We start from the raw sequence: 19,171 nt of genomic DNA on the forward strand, positions 1-19,171 counted from the left end.
TAAAATGTGGTTCCTTACTGAGTTACAGGGTGTTTTATCTAAAAATTTAAAAATTATTTTTGCTCAGCATTTTAAAACTATTCTACGTATCCTTTTCATACTTGGCAGAAAGTATAGGTACTGTACAAAGTACTAAATTACGTTAAACAAACGTTTCTGGCTATTACCAGAGGCGTACGACGGGGGAAAGTGAATGGTTGACCCTTTCCAAATTCTACGCCACTGGCGGAATGCTATTTTAGTTCAATTTTTGGATTCTTCAATACTTTCTATGAAAATAATATACTCTTCATTCGTAACGATACAGTCATTAGTTTTCGAGATCTTTGAAGTTAAAAATGAAACTGCACGGTTATTTTGATTAATGTATTGTGTCGCTTCATTTTTAATTTCAAATATCTCGAAAACTAATTATTTTATCGTTACGAATGAAGAGTATATTATTTACATAAAAAGTATTGGAAAATCAAAAAAGTACACTAAAAGAGCAATTTCGTCATTTGCATAGAATTTGGGAAGGGTCAACCAGCCACTATCCCCTGTCGTACGCCTCTGGTAGTAGATAGAAACGTTTATTTATCATAATTTTGCAGGGTGTACAGTGCCTACACTTTCTGCCAAGTATGATAGGGATACGCGAAATAGTTTTAAAGTACTGGGTACAAATAATTTTAAAAATTTAATCATATGAATCATATCATAAATTAATCAAAATAACTGTGCCGTTTCATATTTAACTTCAAATATCTCGAAAACTAATAACTTTATCGTTACCAATGAACAGTATATTATTTACGTAGAAAGTATTGGAGAATCTAAAAATGCCACTAAACTAGTAATTCCTCCAGTGGCGTAGAATTTGAGAAGGGTCAAACATTCACTATCCCCTGTCGTACGCCTCTGGTAGTAGCTAGAAACATTTGTTTATCATAATTTAGTAGGGTGTATAGTAGTCCCACTTTCTGCCAAGTATGAAAAGGATACGTCGAACAGTTTTGAAGTGCTGAGCAAAAATAGTTTTTAAATTTTTAGATAAAACACCCTGTAACTCAGTAAGGAACCACATTTTATTTAAGTGTTTTAGGTCAAATCTTCGTATTTTGTGCTAAGGTTTCTCCAGTTACTCTATGGACAATTATTAATGAAACACCCTGTATAACAGAAGTATAACTTCTTACGTGCGTACAAAGTACATACACATTCTTTTTTTTTTAATGTGTTATAGCCTTATTCTTTAACAATATCGCTGTGATAATAATTGTTGCTAGAAAGGTAAATTGTCATTGTATACCGGGTGTACCAATCAAACTGTGATTTTTTCTCAAAGTTTGCGTCACCCTGTGGAATATTCTAGCATTTATAAAATACTGAAATTACGTATTTAAAAACACCCTGTATTGACGAAAAACAAGGCTAGTTGTTAAAGTACCTAACTTTTTTATTATCCAACATAAGCGAATAAATGAAAAAACAGAATGTTAAGAAAACATGAGGCTGTAGTTGCTAGATGCTAGAATATTCCACACTTTCTTTTCGTGTCTGTACCCGACTACAGTTTTTCTGTCCAATATCGGGCCACGTCTACACCCTTTGTATTTGCGAGCCATAAATCATCGAGGGTGCACTGTGATGGGCAAAGTCTGCATACTCTCAGGTGCTCCACGTTCTGTATTTCCCCACATTCACAAAGTGTGTCGTTATCTGTCTTGATGCCCCATTTAATGAGGTTCTGTTTTACAGGGGCAACACCTGTGCGTATGCGGTTGAGTGTCCGCCAGGTTCTCCAGTCCAGGTTCATTCCATTAGGTCGTTCTGGATGTAGGAGGAACACTTCGGGTGGTTCGACGCTGACATATCTCATAAACCTTTTCCTTGATTTAAGTCGGCTGATTCCTGGCGGTTCGTCAAACCTGTATAATTGGTGCCTTTCATCGAAAGTTTGCCTGAACTTCTCCACATATTGTGAGGCGCACCTACGGTCGTCTGGTGATGCGAATCCAGCTGCCCGGTACAGTAATGGTAGAGGGGTAGGCTTCATGCAACCGGTCATTATTCTACATGTTTCATTTAACGCTGTGGTGACTTGTTGGGCTTGTCTAGATCTACCCCAAACGGGACAAGCATATTCCCCTGTTGAGAAACATAAGACCTCAGCTGTTGACTTTAAGACCTGAGGGTTTGCACCCCACTTGCTCCCTACAAGTTTCCGGAGAAGGTTGTTTCTCGTAAAGCTGTCTTGTGGAAAGCGTTTCACTGTCTTGTGCTCTGACAGTGGAATTTATACGTTAGTGACCGGTCTAGTATCACTCCAAGATATTTGGGCCTATCAGTATGTTCCAAGCGTTGTCCTTCCCAAGAAACATTCAGTTTTACATGCGCCAGATGGTTGTTGAGATGGAATGCACATACTTGGGTTTTTGTAGGGTTTGGTTTTAATGAGTTTTGTTTGTAGTAAGTTGACATCATGTTTAAAGCCTCTTCCATTGTCGACTCCACTTGTGTGTTTTCCCCTTTACGGCGATACCAAGGTCGTCAGCGTAAACAAAACTCTCAGTCTGAGGGTGCATTGGTTGGTCGTTGGTGTAGATGTTAAATAGGGACGGCGCCAGAACGCTTCCTTGAGGTAGGCCATTTTTTTGGGTTCTCCATCTGCTCTTCTTCCATTTAGTACAACGTAGAAGCGTCTATTACACAATAGTGATCTGATGATATTTACCAGGTCATAGTCAAGCACAGTGTTATAGATTTTAGTTAGCTAGGTTCTGTGTTTTATAGTATCATAGGCCGCTGTGAGGTCTATCAAGGCTACTCCCACTATCTCTTTCTGTTCAAATCCCTCCTCTATGTACTCTGTTAGGTTCAGCACTTGCCTGTGCATGATTTACCTGGTCTGAAGCCTGCTTGTTGTGGGATTAGTTTTGCATCTAATTTTTCCTGGATGCAGTTCAAAATGAGGCGTTCATACAATTTATACAAATGACATAGCAGAGATATCGGACGGTAGCTACCCGGTAGTTCAGGGTCTTTCCCAGGTTTCAGAAGGGCTACTACTTTTGATTTACGCCACAGTTTTGGAATCTGCTAGGTAGAGCGACAGATGTTAAATAGATCGAGCACCCATTGTCTCGCTTTTTCCCCGAAGTGTTTTATCTGCTCTGTTAGGATTTCGTCCACCCCAGGTGATTTTCCATTTTTCATACAGTCAATACCATTTTTGAGCTCTTCTGTGGTAAATGGGTTTCGCAAGAGAGTTGTTTCCTGGTCTTGAGTTCTTATGATCTTTGGCGTTTTGCAACGATGGTTTGCTTTGCCATTCAGAAGCAGTTGGTGGGCTATCTGATTTGGCGTTATTGCACATGGCTCTTTCATCTCTGTAGGATCACCATTAAGTTTTTTTATCATATTCCAAGCCTGCTTACTACTGTGCGTCATATCCATTTTACTTAATGTCTCGCTCCACCGTTCTTGTCTGGAGGCGTTTAGTATTTGCTGCAGTCTCTCCCCTATCTCTGCCGTAACTTCGCTGAATGGGTCTTTACTATATTCTTCGGTGTACTTTGTCATAATGTCTTTTGCTTCGTTATTCAGACCAGATATGTAATGTTGTTGACATCCTCTGGGTATATGTTAACATGAGGTTCGTTTTACAAGTTTGATGAACGCATCATAGTTTTTGGGGATCGGGACTGTTTTTCACTTGTGTTTTCAATTCATCAGTATATTTTTCCCAGTTCGCTTTTTTGAAATTAAACCTTCGTTTGAAAGTGATTTTGGGAGCTTTTATAGCGCTATATACGGTTATTCCCACGGGCATATGTTGTGTCTTTGGTATAGGCTTATATACCTATAGGCTTATATACCTTTCTAACGCAACGGTCCTCTAAAGACATGCTGATGAAGGTGAGATCAGGGTTGTAACCTTTCTTCCACACTTTGCTCTGGAACGAATAGGGCAGTTTTGGGTCATGCAGCAATGCCAGGTTGTTTTGTTCAGCCCACGATTCCACAAGATCTCCATTTTTATCAGTTGAAGCGTAGTCCCAATGAACATTATGACTATTAAAATCCCCGAGGATAAATCTGATTTTTTGAGAAGCGAAATTTTTTGGAGGGGACAAAACAAAGTCTCTCCCGGGTGGTTTATACACAGATGTCACTGTGCAGGCTCCTATTTCGACGGTCAGAATTTCAATGTCGTTGTAGCATGTTTTTTCAGCTGATGTTACATCAATATCTCTCCTTACGAAGATGGCGCTTCCGTGTTTTGCACTTGGATGTTCAATGATAAGCTGCATTCCCTCAACGCTAGGTCTATGTTCTGATATGTCACGGTGAGTTTCTTGTATACATAATATATCACACTTCTGGGTTTTACACAGTTCAGACAAAATTTCTTGTTTATTACAAGTAATACCCTCAATGTTTATGGTCATCATTGTCAATGTAGGCTCTGAGAAGAGCCGTTGATTCTCGTTTGTTTCTTCGGATCCAGTGGTGGAAGGATTGGCCGCCCGAGGGGCGTTTCCAGGGAGCGCCAGTGACATTTTGTTCTTATAATATTACTTGCGTGGAGGCTCCTTCCGTGCTCCCCCACAGGGTATTATTCCACAGGGTCACGCGAACTTTTAGAAAAAATCACAGTTTGATGGGTACACCCGGTATACAATGACAATTTACCTGTCTAGCAAAAATATTATTACAGCGATATTGTTAAAGAATAAGGCTATAACATATTAAAAAAAAAAAGAATGTGTGTGTACTTTGTACGCACGTAAGAAGATATTCTTCTATTATATAATAGGTAATTTAAACGAAGTAAATATACTTAAAAGGTTATTTGTACTTACTTTATTTAAAAATCAAACTAACTTTCTTATCTGCCACTTTCAAAAAAGAAGAATATCTTCAAAAATTATATAATAATATACTTACAATCATAAAATCTATAAAAAAAAAATAATAACTTGGGGCTTGGGGCTCGAACCCACTTCACGTCTACCGCGCCGTACGAAAGCTGACGGTATTTCAAACTAGACCACATTCGCGTGTACGTCATGTGGGAATATACACAAACTAAACGTTTACACGTTTAAACGTTTATATGAATTTAATAAAATTATTAGTTTGATTTTTGTCGAAATAAAATACAACAAAATATAGAGTAAGAAAACAATATATGAGATGAAGATTTGTAGAAAGTTTGTTCGTAATCAAATTATGTAAATTAAAGCATTGCCTACTAATAGGTAACTACATTATTTTGTTTACATTTTCCAAATAGATAGGTATTGAAACTATTAGGTATTTCCAACTGAAACGTTTAGAATTACGTACCTGCGGCTTTTCAAAACTATTTAAAAAGTCACTATAATTATAAATTTGATTTTATTTCTGTCCACACATCATAGTCCTGTCGCCAGGGGGGGTACAACGGCCTCCTTAATTCAGATGGACTTACCCAAGTTTTTTTTATATATTTTGACCCGTAGAATACGAATTTTTTGGGTAACAGTTGATCCGGATGTCGATAAGATTGTTATAGACAAAGAACTTGAGGAATTACATAACAGCGATTTCTCGCAAAACAAAACATCTTTTTGTATTTTTTGGGTCATTTTAAGCAAAAAATATTCCTACAAGTTTTTTCGTAGAATGCATAGTTTTCGAGATAACCGCGGTTGAACTTTCAAAAAATCGAAAAATTGCAATTTTTGAACCTGAATTACGTTTGATTAAAAAATAAAGTAGCAATTATGCTTACCGCATTTGAAAGTTTAAGTCAAATTATACCGGTTTTGATTATTTGCAATGCTAAAAATTAATTTTTTTATTGTTAAACTAATCTATAAACACATAGTGTTTCCCGTGCCTAATACATGCGTTTTAACGCATGCTACGTAGAAATTGCCTCGCTTGCACTTGTAGCTACTCTACCTACTCGTTCGATTTGACATGAGACATCATTGAAAACATCACTCACATACTAGGTGTTTATAGCTTTGTTTAACAATAAAATAATAAATTTTTAGCAATGCAAATAATCAAAACCGATATAATTTGACTTAAACTTTCAAATGCGGTAAGCAGAATTGCTACTTTATTTTTTAATCAAAAGTTATTCGGGTTAAAAATTACAATTTTTCGATTTTTTGAAATTTCAACCGCGGTTATCTCGAAAACTATGCATTTTACGAAAAAACTTGTAGGCATATTTTTTGCTTGAAATGACCCAAAAAATACAAAAAGATGTTTTGTTTTGCGAGAAATCGCTGTTATGTAATTCCTCAAGTTCTTTGTCTATAACAATCTTATCGACATCCGGATTAACTGTTACCCAAAAAATTCGTATTCTGCGGGTCAAAATATATAAAAAAAACTTGGGTAAGTCCATCTGAATTAAGGAGGCCGTTGTACCCCCCCTGGCGACAGGACTATCAATAAAAACTAATATACAATATTTTTGTTTACCGATAATCTCCATATTGAACAATTATTGGCAGATCATTTCAAAATTTCAGCACCCAATCAGAGCCCGTATAACCACTAATACCATACTGTCGGTGTGCGCATGCGCGGGGATCAATCAAATTTTACCCTCAATCGATTCGCCGCTAACGAAGAATATCTTCAAAAATCACTTAAATCGGACAACAGGTTTAGGAAATTCGAGACATCAAAATGACCCATTTTTAAGGTGGTTTGTTAATTTCTTGGAGAAAGGTATTACGTATAAATACATTTAGTGCATCTAAAAAAAATTAACGATGATTTGTAAATTGGCGGTTTTTACGTTCTAGACTTCTAGAGATATCTTGCCTGGGGTAATTGCGGGATGGAACGAGTAGCTCTGTGGTTACCACAGTCGGTCCCAAGCCCGGATAAAATGTTGAGAGTGATTGGCAAGGGTAGCAAGCTAAGGGTACGGACATACCGAAGATACATGGATGTGCGTGTTGGAGGTCGCGGACTATGTTTACGTCCATAACAGGCAGAACATACCGAAGAACATGCGGTGGAGTCATGATATTAAAAGTATTGCAGGACCAGCATGGAAACTTCTGACATGGAACACAGAAGCACGCGGAAGGAAATGGGAGAGGTCTATATTCGAACTATCGAATAGAAAAAAGGGTTAAAAAAGGAATACAGACATCTTTGGACCTACAGTTTTATTATATTTTAGTGTTTCTCTAATTGCCAGTAATTCAGCCGGGCAAGTAATGCGATTTCATGGAACCATATTATTGCTAACTTATTACTTCTCTGAAAAGCAAAGTTTCTGCTAACATCTTTGGAAATCTCTAAGATGAGATCTCACTTCTGAGATGTCTTCTCTTGACGATAAAATAGCTTCGTTGAAAAACAAAGTTGCTGCCGCTATTTTGTCTTAAGAGGAAACAGTAGCGATCAACAGGTAGCAACAAACGCGTTCCAAGATTGCGGCTGTAATTTTGAATATTTTGTCGAGATATTTGGCACACTTATTAGCAATATAATAAAGAATGGCGGTACAGAGCCCAATTTCAGAAATATATTAGTATGTGGAAATTACTCTATAACTAAATAAAATATTGCAAAAAGGAGCCTGTACGGCCATTAGGAAAGACAAAAAAATACACTTTCTTCAAATAAACTTTTTTATCCCGTGCCTAGATTTTGTGTCACATTGGAACTACTAAAAATCGTTTTTTTTTATAACAAGAAATCGAACGTCACTGACTTGGCAAAATTTCGCTCCTATGTTTATAAAAATTATTGTTTTTGATAGTATAAACGTCATTGTCAGTGTCGAATTACCGACGCACTGTTGCCTCATTTTTGGGTCAATCCAAGCCAAGTGGTCCAAAGGTGGTTGCTTGACTATTTTTAATATTTTTTATTTTTCTACCTTTTAAACTTCAGTCTATAGAGAGTACAAAATTACATTAATTTTATTTATAAAAAATTTAGATTGCCGATGACGGCCATTTTTGTTAAAGCGTGTCAATCATTTGCACGGAAAACATGGCTTCGCTCTTTAGCCAATATTTTTAGTGAGGTTTGTCCTAGAACAATAGATCAAAAACCAAACTTTTTAGAAAAGTATGCTCTAAAAAATTGCCTGGAGCATTATTTAATTTCAAACTACCCTTAAGGCAATGAACCTCAAAGTTTGAAAAGGTAAACTGATAAAATTCCAGTTTCAGCATTTTTTTAACAGCATAAGGCAAGCCGATAATGGTTTGTAATTTTTTTCTGGAAAAGACATACGTACATTCTTTAAATAAAAAAAGTTTGAGCTTTGAGCCTTGAGTAAATTTTTTCAAGAAAAATCTCAAAAATGTAATTTTGAATAATCTCAAAGTTTGACCCCTTATATCTCTGATGGGCACTGGTGGAACAATTTGAAATTTGGCTGAATGTTAGCCCCTAGCAAGTAGAATAAGGAGTACAATTTTGGAGTTGCAGACTTACGTCATATAGGAGTTACAGGCTTGAAAAAATGGTCAAAAATCAAAATGGTCAAAATTTGAGCGTTTGCGGGCAGGGTAATTAAATTTCAAATAAACTGTCTAATCAAATAAAAATTAATGCATTTTCACCAGATTTCACAATGGATACAAATTTTTACAGGATGGGCCAAAGAAAAGAGTCCACCTCGATATTTGGCAATAGTTACCTATTAGATTTTAAGGAAATGCTGAAATAGGTCCATTTTTATTTTTATTATATTGCAATTTTTTGGGATATATTTCATACTACGTGACGTCATCCATCAGAACGTGATGACGTAATCGATTATTTTTGAAATGGGAATAGGGGTCTTGTGGCAACTAAAAATACATTGTACTGCTATCAGAAAATAGAAAAAATGTTCACAAAATTTCACAAAAACATTTCTTTTCGCTTAAATTAAATCACAAACAGCTTGCCACCTACCTCGTGACAGTTTGAACATTTAATTTAAGCGAAAAGCAATGTTTATTTGCCAAATAATATTTTTTTCTATTTTATGACAGCCATAAAATGTATTTTCAGTTAAATAAATTACATACATTCTACTTTTTGTGTCAATTAATTTAATTCAAAAATTATTTTTTAGTCACTCTGTATAAATAATTATATTATCGTTGCAATCCATCGTTGCAATCCGGGACTGCACGCTGGGGTTTGTTTTGGTTGAATCAGGGAGAGCAGCATATGTGCCTCCTGATGAGAGACTAATAAGTTTCGAAACCGGTAGGGGTGCTTGCAGCACTCTCTGATTGGACTAGAATATGGTTCGGCTGTGTTTTCGTTTTGCAACGAAATTGAAAATGGTTATTCATTTTTAATTATATTATTGTTTATACTACTGAACAGAGAATTGAACACTCTTTCAAATGAGATAACATACGACCCCTATCACCTTTAAAACAATAATCGATTACGTCATCACGCCCAGGTGGATGACGTCACTGACGATGACACGTCATGGAGACGTATGAAATATATATAAAAAAATGTAATTTAAAAATAAAAATCTACATGTTTCGGCATTCCCTTAAAATATAATAACTGCCAAATATCAAGGTGAACTCTTTTCTTTGACCCACCCTGTATAAATTTGTATTCATTGTGAAATCTGGTGAAAATAGATTAATTTTTGAAGTTATACTTCTTTAGGCGCGATTGAGAGTAAAATTTTTCATAAATCTGCGCGCATGCGCACACAGACAGTATGACGTTTAGTTGCTAATCTTTCAAATTATGTATCAGCGCAAATAAGCCATTAAAATAATATATTAGTGTTTTTTAGTAAATGTATTATTTATTATAATTTTGTGTCTTTGAATTTGTCTTCCTTGGGCGTAAAATAATAAAACATCTATTTTTATATTTCACTTGTCACCGTGATGTGTAATTATGTATATCTGAAACGTCTGTAACATGCGCCTTGATGGCCTGGTTGGTAGAGCATTGGACCAGAGATCGAGAGACCGCGAGATCGCGGGTTCAAATCCCGGACGATTCATACTTTTTTCTTTTTTTTTTTTAATATTTGGCATTGTTAAGTTTTGGTTAATTTTTGGTAATTATTGTTAATTTTTTGTATTGTAACTGTTAAGTATATTTATTTCGTTGAAATTATATAATAGAAGTATAACTTCTTACGTGCGTACAAAGTACACACACATTCTTTTTTATTTCATTAGTCAATTTATTTGAATTTTTTCAAGGCCTATTTTATTTTTTCAAGGCCTGTAACTCCTATATGAGGTAAGTCTGCAACTCCAAAATTGTACTCCTTATTCTACTTGCTAGGGGCTAACATTCAGCCAAATTTCAAATTTTTTCATCGGTGCCCATCAGAGATATAAGGGGTCAAACTTTGAGATTTTTCAAAAAATTACATTTTTGAGATTTTTTTTGAAAAAATTTACTCAAGTCTCAAAGCTCAAACTTGTTTTACTTAAAGTATGTACGTATGTCTTTTGCAGAAAAAAATTACAAACCATTATCGGCTTGCCTTATGCTGTTAAAAAAATGCTGAAAATGGAATTTTATCAGTTTACCTTTTCAAATTTTGAGGTTTATTTAAGGCCTTATGGGTAGTTTGAAATTAAATAATGCTATAGGCCGTTTTTTTAGAGCATACTTTTCTAAAAAGCTTGGTTTTTTATTTATTTTTCTAGGACAAATCTCAGTGAAAATACTGGCTAAAGAGCGAAGCCATGTTTTCCGTGAAAATGATCGATACGCTTTAACAAAAATGGCCGTCATCGGCAAACTAAATTTTTTAAAAATAAAATAACTGGAATTCTGTAGTCTCTATGGACTGAAGTTTATAAGGTAGAAAAATAAAAAATATTAAAAATAGTCAAGCAACCAACTTAATTTATATTGGACCACTTGGCATGGATTGACCCTTTTGAAAGTTCGGCAGAACTTTCGCAATCTTGGACCGTGTTTGTTGCTACCTGTTGATCGCTATTGTATCACCTTAAAGAAAAAATAAACGTAACATTTATGTCAGAAGTGGGATTTAAATAAAATCGATAAATCGAAAATTCGACCTTTAGACAAATTCGGAAGATAGAGAAATAACTTTGAAGCATTATATTTTTTATTTTTTAGCGTGATTTTCCCATCGGACCATCCGATATTTCAATCAGATCCATAGTGTTCGACGTTGACGACGCTTCGGCATCGATGAGTTCCAGTTCCAGCGATTTTGGCAGCGACGACATACCTACGGGATGTTCTCCGTCATAATGGATACATAGTAAACCAATGTATATTAATTAATGCAAAAGTAATATGTATAAAAATATACTTTATAGTTTAGTTTTAAAACATTTAGAGCATAATTGAAATCGGTAATTACGTTAATTAGATTCCAATTATCCAAAAACATTTCTTCTACCAAAATTTTATGATTATGTGATTTGTGGAAGTACAGGTCGACAGAAATATCTGCAACCGCCAAGGTCAGAACGATCAAAAACTTAAGTTAGGCGACGTTGTCAGATCAATCGGATTTCAAAGGTTTTCGGTTTTTTATTTTTTGTTTCACAGTAAAATTGATGGTGAGACCGCTCCCGTCTGAAAAAATTTCTGATTCGGTTTCTTTGTGGATTCCCATTCAAAAATGTCCTCTTTAAACAAATCTGAAGGGTGCCGGGCCGAATTTTTGGGCAGAAATTGTTTAAACAATTTTTTTAAACAAATACAAAAGATCACCTTTTTTTTTTTGGGTCATTCTAAACAAGACAGGTATCTCGTAATTTTTCTTACAAATTGATAGTGGTCGAGTTGTAGGCGATTTAAAATCTGAAAAATGCGAAAATACGCATTTTCGAGGCCTAAAAACTCATATTTAAATTAATATTTTTGAGGTTGCCATATACTTATATTGAGGATTAAACATTCAGCTTAAATATTCTGAAGAGTGATCTCGTCTAACCTTAATTTATACCGTTGTTTTTAATTGGTAAATATGCGTGTTTATCCGATTTTTTTTGCCGGTGCGGCGTCCTCTATTTCAAAAATCTGCTATTTTTCTCCGAAAAATATTTTTCCTAGATTCTTTGGGATATTCTAAATAAAATAAGTTTCTTAACATTTTTCTCAAAAGTTAATAATTTTATATAAGTTATAAGCGATTTAAAATCAGAAAAATGCCAAAAAACGCATTTTTGGATTTTAAATCGCTTATAACTTTAAAACTATTAACTTTTGAGAAAAATGCCAAGAAACTTATTTTACTTAGAATATCCCAAAGAAGCTAGAAAAAAAATTTTTCGGAGGATAATAATTGGAGATTTTTGAAAGAGCGCGCCGCACCGGCAATAAAATCGGATGGACATGCATATTTAACAATTAAAAACAACGGTTTAAATTAAAGTTAGACGCAATCACTTTTCAGAATCTTAAAGCTGAATGTTTAAACTTCAATTCACTCAAGTATCTGGAAACCTCAAAAATACTAATTTAAATATGAGTTTTTAGGCATCGAAAATCAGTATTTTAGCATTTTTCAGATTTTAAATCGCCTATAACTGGAAAACTGTCAATTTTTGAGAAAATTTACAAGATACCTTTCTTGTTTAGAATGACCCACAAAACTTAAAAATATATGTTCCGTAGCAAAAAAACGTGATCTTTTGTATGTGTTTAAAAAAATTGTTTAAACAATTTCTGCCCAAAAATTCCACCCGGCACCCTTCAGATTTGTTTAAAGGGGACATTTTTGAATAGGAATCCACAAAGAAACCGAATCAGAAATTTTTCCAGGCGGGAACGGTCTCACCACATGGACTAATACCAATTCTATAATGCTTTTACACTTTTATTATGAATCGAAATATTAGATGTAATAAGTAACAGTGTATCCTCTTCTAAAGGCGCCTATCTTCTAGAGATAGTGGCGACTACATTGACCCAGCTTATTCTATTCACTAGCTCGAAATAGATCACTGATTTCGTGTACAATGCATTTTAAATGGATGTTTACTCTTTCCACCAACACCTTCAACTGAAGTCGCCTCTCGTTGATTTGCTACCTCAGCGACCTTCACTGTTTGAGATATTTCTGTACACTTGTACTAGAGAACCTTTGAAAATAAAGGCTCATTAACACATGCCAGTCAACTAGGTCGAGTTTGCGTTGTATCTTAAATTTCGTATTAGTTAGTAAAAAATAATCGTCATAGTCCTTCGTGACTATATCCCCAGAATTCGCTACCTAACTTCTTAACGTTCAATGACGGCTGAGCCATAGGGGCGTGTTCTGAATGTCTTGTTTTCATTGTATTTCCATATCATTTCTGTTTTTGTTATATCTATACAGAGTGGGGCATTAGTGTGACAAAGTTCAATTACTCGTTTGTCATAAGAGATACGAAAAAAAGTTATTTAGGTAAAAGTTGGGGCACAGATAGTATCATAATTTAAAAATATTTTCAAATATACGGGGCCGTCCGTATTGACAGGGTGACACAAACCTATGTTTTTTTAAATGAACCTGTATATTTTTACATTTTTGGATTCTCCTCAATGTTTCCTTTCTTAAAATATAGGGTTTTGTAATATTATACGGGGTAGTTTAAAAGACAATTACGTTTTTTGTTAATTTTGTAGCAATATTTACACCCTGTAGAATTGTAGTGATTTGACATCAAATTTTCGTCAAATATAGTCTATTATTCTTAAACATTAACAGTATAGCGAAATGTGTAATTTTTGTATACAGGGTGGGTCGAAACTCGGAATGAGTATTTTCTGAGTTTTCTTAAATGGAACACCCTGTATTTTAGTATTGCAATGCAATGATATTTTATGATACTTTTTTATTTCTTAAGCATTTCCTATACCTAAGTGATTTAATTTGTGAGTTATTCGTGCAAACATTAATTGCAACAAAAATTACGTGAAATTTTATTACGTGGCCGTGAAAATATTCAATTAAAAATAATTTTTCGAAAAGACATATATCATAATCTAGCCTGATCCTTAATTTATTAATATTGGATGAGATATCCAAATAAATTTGTAGTTAAGATTGCTGGTGCGCAAAATATTAATAAAAACATACAATATTCTACCTAGTCCGCTATAACACTAAATTTGCTTAAACATTTGATATTATACTATTTTTATAGTTCCAGTTGCTTTGTTACCATTACTAATGTGAAGTTTTCTAATGAGGAACTGATGTTTTTGTGCTAGTGCAGTATAACCAAAATGTGCTACCAGCAATAAGAATTTTTCATCAGAAATTCCCTGATAGACGACAACCAAGAAGAGAAACGTTTGAAAATAAACTAGAACGGTTTCAACGTACTGGACACTTAGATTATGATAAATCTGATTGAACAAAAACTATTGTAAATGAAGAAAACAGGAAATAAATGTAATCCTTAGTGTCACTGAGGATCTGCATATTAGTACAACCGTTCTTGCAATGTAAGTATCTAGTCTGTTGAGACCGTTTTAGTATACTTTCAAAAGTTTCTCTTCTTGGTTGTAGTCTCTCAGGGAATTGCTGATGATAAATTTTTATTGCAAGTTGCTCATTTTTGTTATACTCTCCTAGCACAAAGCCATTTTAGTCAGTTCCTCATTAGAAAAACTCATATTAGTAATGGTAACAAATCAACTGGAACTATATAAATAGTATAATGTCAAATGTTTAAGCACATTTTGTGTCATAGCCAACTATTGAGAATTTTGTATGTTTGACTAATATTTTACGCACCAACAACATTAACTACGATTGTATTTGGATATCTCTCCAATATTAATAAATTAAGGATCAGGCTAGATTATTATGTATTTTTATTTCGAAAAATTATTTTTGATTGGATATTTTCACGGCCAAGTGATAAAATTTCACGTAATTTTTGTTGTAATTAATGTTTGGCTTAAAGAATCACGAATAACTTACAAATTAAAGCACTTAGGTAGAGGGAATGCTTAAGAAATAAAAAAGTATCATAAAATATCATTTCATTAAAATACTAAAATACAGGGTGTTCCATTTAAGAAATCTCAGAAAATACTCATTCCGAGTTTCGACCCACCCTGTATACTAAAATTAAACATTTCGCTATACTGTTAGTGTTTAACAATAGTAGACTATATTAAAAATCGTTTGAACGTAAATAGAAAATTTAATACCCCGTATAATATTACAAAACCCTATATTTTAAGAAAGGAAACATTGAGGAGAATACAAAAATGTAAAAATATACAGGGTGTTCCATTTAAAAAAACATAAGTTTGTGTCACCCTGTCAATACGGACTCCCCTGTATATTTGAAAATATTTTTAGATTATGGTACTATGTGTGCCCCAACTTTTACCTAAATAACTTTTTTTCGTATCTCTTATGACAAACGAGTAATTGGGCCTTGTTCCACTAATGCCCCACCCTGTATGTTTGCATCTGCTCTATTCTGTAACAGATTTTATCGTTTTCTATTTCACTGAGTATTACCATTAGGTGACATTGGATTTTGTCTGTTATGTTCACATTTAGCAATTATAAATAATATGTTGATGTTCTGAAAAGCTTTTGGTCCGAAAGTGAAAACAACAGTTTATGCTTTCAAAGAAGTTTTTTTCTTCAATATCTTTCAATCTTTTATATCAATATATTTCGTCCAGCTGTTATTCCCTCTACACATGCAACGGATTTTTGGTTATAAGAAAAGCTCCGAGTAGTGATGCAGATTTTCAGTTTTGAGAATAGATAAAAGTGAGGAGGGGCCAAATCGGGCGAATACGGTGGATGTTACAGCTAATAATAGCTGGAATTACGGCTATTCATAGCGTTAATTTCACATTTTTAGTCTTTTAATCCTCATGTTCTTTAGAGTTAGCCAGCTTCTACCACTGTTTGATTTCAAATGTGTAGTAATGACTCCATGTTCCATACAAGCTGACGTAACGTAGGGTTTTAGTAATACGTGTACTAACAAAAGAGGAACAAGTCATCACCCAGAGATCGCGTAGTTTTGCTATTTCTGTTCATTTTTCGATGTGTTCGATTACTTTGATATTTTTGTTGGGATTTTTTTCATTACTTAAATCAATTTTTAACACATTTAATTTATTAATTTATTTTCGTTCATCTTATTCACATTTTTTTGTTATAATTGTTCATAGAAATTTCAAGTGCTAAATGTGGTTCAATCATCTTTCCGTACATTATGTATTTCATGTTTTTTTTCTACTGGAGATTACCCTTGTTTCATTCCTTTTTTTCTTTCATTCATACTCGTTCATTTTAATGTTTTTTATGGTTATCGGCACTGCTTTTACATTTCATCCCCTTCTAAGTCATACTCTCTGTGAACAGTAGTTCAATTAATTTCATTAACAGAATTTTCCAATACCGCTGAAAACAACTGAAATATATAACATTTTTTTAAATTATTTATTATTTTGTTAGTTACTATTCGAGTTATTCTGTGATGTTGTTTATTACTTCTAATGTATTTTCTTCTACTCCATACTCTATAGCTTAGAGTACATCATTTTTTGGAGTAGAATGCTGTTTTGTTCTTTATGCTACCATAGTTCTTGCATTGTACGATAGATCTATAACTTTTAATCTTCTAAGGTGCACGAAATAGATCAAAAGAGACCAAATCATAATAAAAGATAATTTTGGTGCTTAATATTACTATTTTTGCTAAAAAAATACGCTTACGTCATTCAAGATTTCTGACGTCAGAGCATTGTCAAAACATTAGAATATAACTTTTCAGCATGGCCATGTTTCTTGTATTCTTGTTCTCATGATCATTTTTCAGTGTGTCATTAATTATGACGTCATATACTGTATTGGGTGTGTCGAGACTTATTTCATGTAATTATTGACGAATCTGACAGATGCTAGAATCGTACTTAGCCATAGGTGAAAAGCTGGTGGAATTAAACTAATTAGTAATTTAGTATATTTGATTTTTACACAATATGTTAACATGTAGGTATTTTTTATAAAGGGGAATAAAATTAAAAAGTAAACAATATTGTTAATTAAATTTATAAATATGGAAACATTAAAAAATGACACAAAACTATCCATTAATTGTGTTTTTATCTCCTTCTCTAGGTGCTGTCTCCGCTTCAAAAGTTGGCAGTCATCAGAGCGATCTTTATTTCTGAAACCGCGGCTCTAAATAATTCATTGTTATTACATCCAAACCAGTTCCTAAGGTTCTTCAGCCATGAGTTACGTCTCCTTACTATAGATCTTTTTCTTGCATAATGACCTGGAGTATTAGATATACATCTCTCATCACATGTCCCATATATCTCAGTTTTCTTCTTATTTGTTAGTTCTTCTCGTTCCTTATGCGTAAGTCTCATTACCTCCACGTTGGCTATTCTATCTACTCATGAGATATTTAGCACTCTTCGGTACATCTCAAATGTCTCTAGTCTCCTCACGCCAATGACTAACTTTTAACGAACTAAATTCTAAACCAAAACACAAAAAAATGCACAAAGACGTTGTGAAACACAAGGGAAGTCGAATTCGAAATTTCAAAATGACAGGTACACAAAATACTGACCATAATAACCGTCACTTGACTCTTTGACACTTCTAAAAAATGGCCAAAATGAACGAAGTTTTCGTCAAATGTTCGTAATACGTGTATTTGATTGGCTAGAAAAAACGCGCATTCTAAATATCAACGAATCAAACGTAGGTTAGGAATAGACATCTTATGTATATAACCATTGTAATGCTGCATTATTTTTGTGTTTAATCACGGAGCTACCGCTTTTTCCGTCTCATCTAACTTAATGCATTAGAGAGAAATCGAAAAACTGTGACGCACTGAAAAATGATCATGAGAACAAGAGTATAGTGAAAAGTTAGGCATCACTACTTGTCAGAAATATTTTTCTTTGTTATTAATTGCGTTCGCAGAGCCTTGACAACTTGTCGCTGACAACTCCTAACACCTAATATAAATAATACCGTTAATAGATAAATATACAAGGTATATTTACTATTAATTAATATTAATAACTAATTATTAATATTAATAGTAAATATACCTTGCATAGTGCGCATGCGATATAATTCTTTATTCTAGTTAATGATGTAAATCGCTTCTCATTACTTGCCGAAATATATTAATTAACAACAATATTATAGTAGATAATCGATAAAAGAAATCATTTAATATTTTAAGACTAAAGATGACAGATGCATGAACTGAATAGTATTTAATACGAATAAAATATTGTATTGGTGTTATGAATCACCTTAGTAAGTTAGTAAGTCAGACTAGTAATGGATCTTAATATAAATTTAACAATTAATCATTCCCATAACTTCTTCCCGCTCGGTGACGAATTTCAAAATCATAGTTCTGTAGTTTCTCCAGCCACCGAGCTATCTGGCCTTCAGGTGTCTTGAAATTGAGAAGCCATTGCAAGGCAGAATGGTCGGTTCTTATAAGAATTTTCTGCCATAGAGGAACGAATGGTAGTGTTCTACTGCGTTGACAACTGCCAATAACTCCTTTCTGGTGACACAGTAGTTTCTTTCTGCTTTTCCCAGAGTTTTGCTGAAGTATCCTATGACGCGTTCCTCGCCCTCTTGTACTTGAGAAAGCACCGCCCCGATGCCATTTTGAGAAACATCTGTATCAAGCACGAAAAGACTCTGTTCTGTTCGTTTTCTGCCGAGTGCCCTAGTGTAATATGGCGGAAAGCTTTTATCAATTTCTTTTGTTACATTTGTTCTGCCCTTGCTTTTAAAACGTTGTAGTTTAAATTTTATGTTCCGAAATTATTACAAGCATTCGTAATTAATTTCCTTGCAAAATTTGCAATATTTATTTATCTACCAGTCATATCTACAAGGTCATATGGTTATGACAAATGTAATTAGAAAGATTGTTTTTCGGAACCAATATTTTTTCGGTGGAAAATAAATCAGAAATTATGAATGGCGGAGAGTCGACTGCTCATAAAACGTCCTAGTTCCTCAAGTCCTCCTCCAAATTGTTCAATTTGCTTGGGTTCATATCAATTCTGTTTCAAATGTCTTTTGGAATGGTCAAAGATAAAAGCAGAATGTCCTCTTTGCAAGCAGCCATTTACCAGAATACTTCATAACCTTAAAAACAATGGCGAATATGATGAACATGTGGTGGACATTCTTGCTAATGACCTTACTGCC

General features: G+C 34.1%; 1 protein-coding gene across 1 annotated transcript in view; it reads left to right on the forward strand.

The window, feature by feature from the left end:
- Positions 1 to 11,316, forward strand: part of LOC114339805 (DDB1- and CUL4-associated factor 8) — a 47,624-nt gene extending 36,308 nt beyond the window's left edge. Inside the window, exon 8 of the mRNA XM_050657779.1 lies at positions 11,098 to 11,316. Within this exon, the coding sequence (XP_050513736.1) occupies positions 11,098 to 11,235 (138 nt within the window). The 3' untranslated portion in view covers positions 11,236 to 11,316. The remainder of the gene's footprint in view (positions 1 to 11,097) is intronic.
- Positions 11,317 to 19,171: the final 7,855 nt, after the last annotated feature.

Source organism: Diabrotica virgifera, chromosome 8 (assembly GCF_917563875.1).
Source record: "Diabrotica virgifera virgifera chromosome 8, PGI_DIABVI_V3a".
Classification (NCBI taxonomy): domain Eukaryota; kingdom Metazoa; phylum Arthropoda; class Insecta; order Coleoptera; family Chrysomelidae; genus Diabrotica; species Diabrotica virgifera.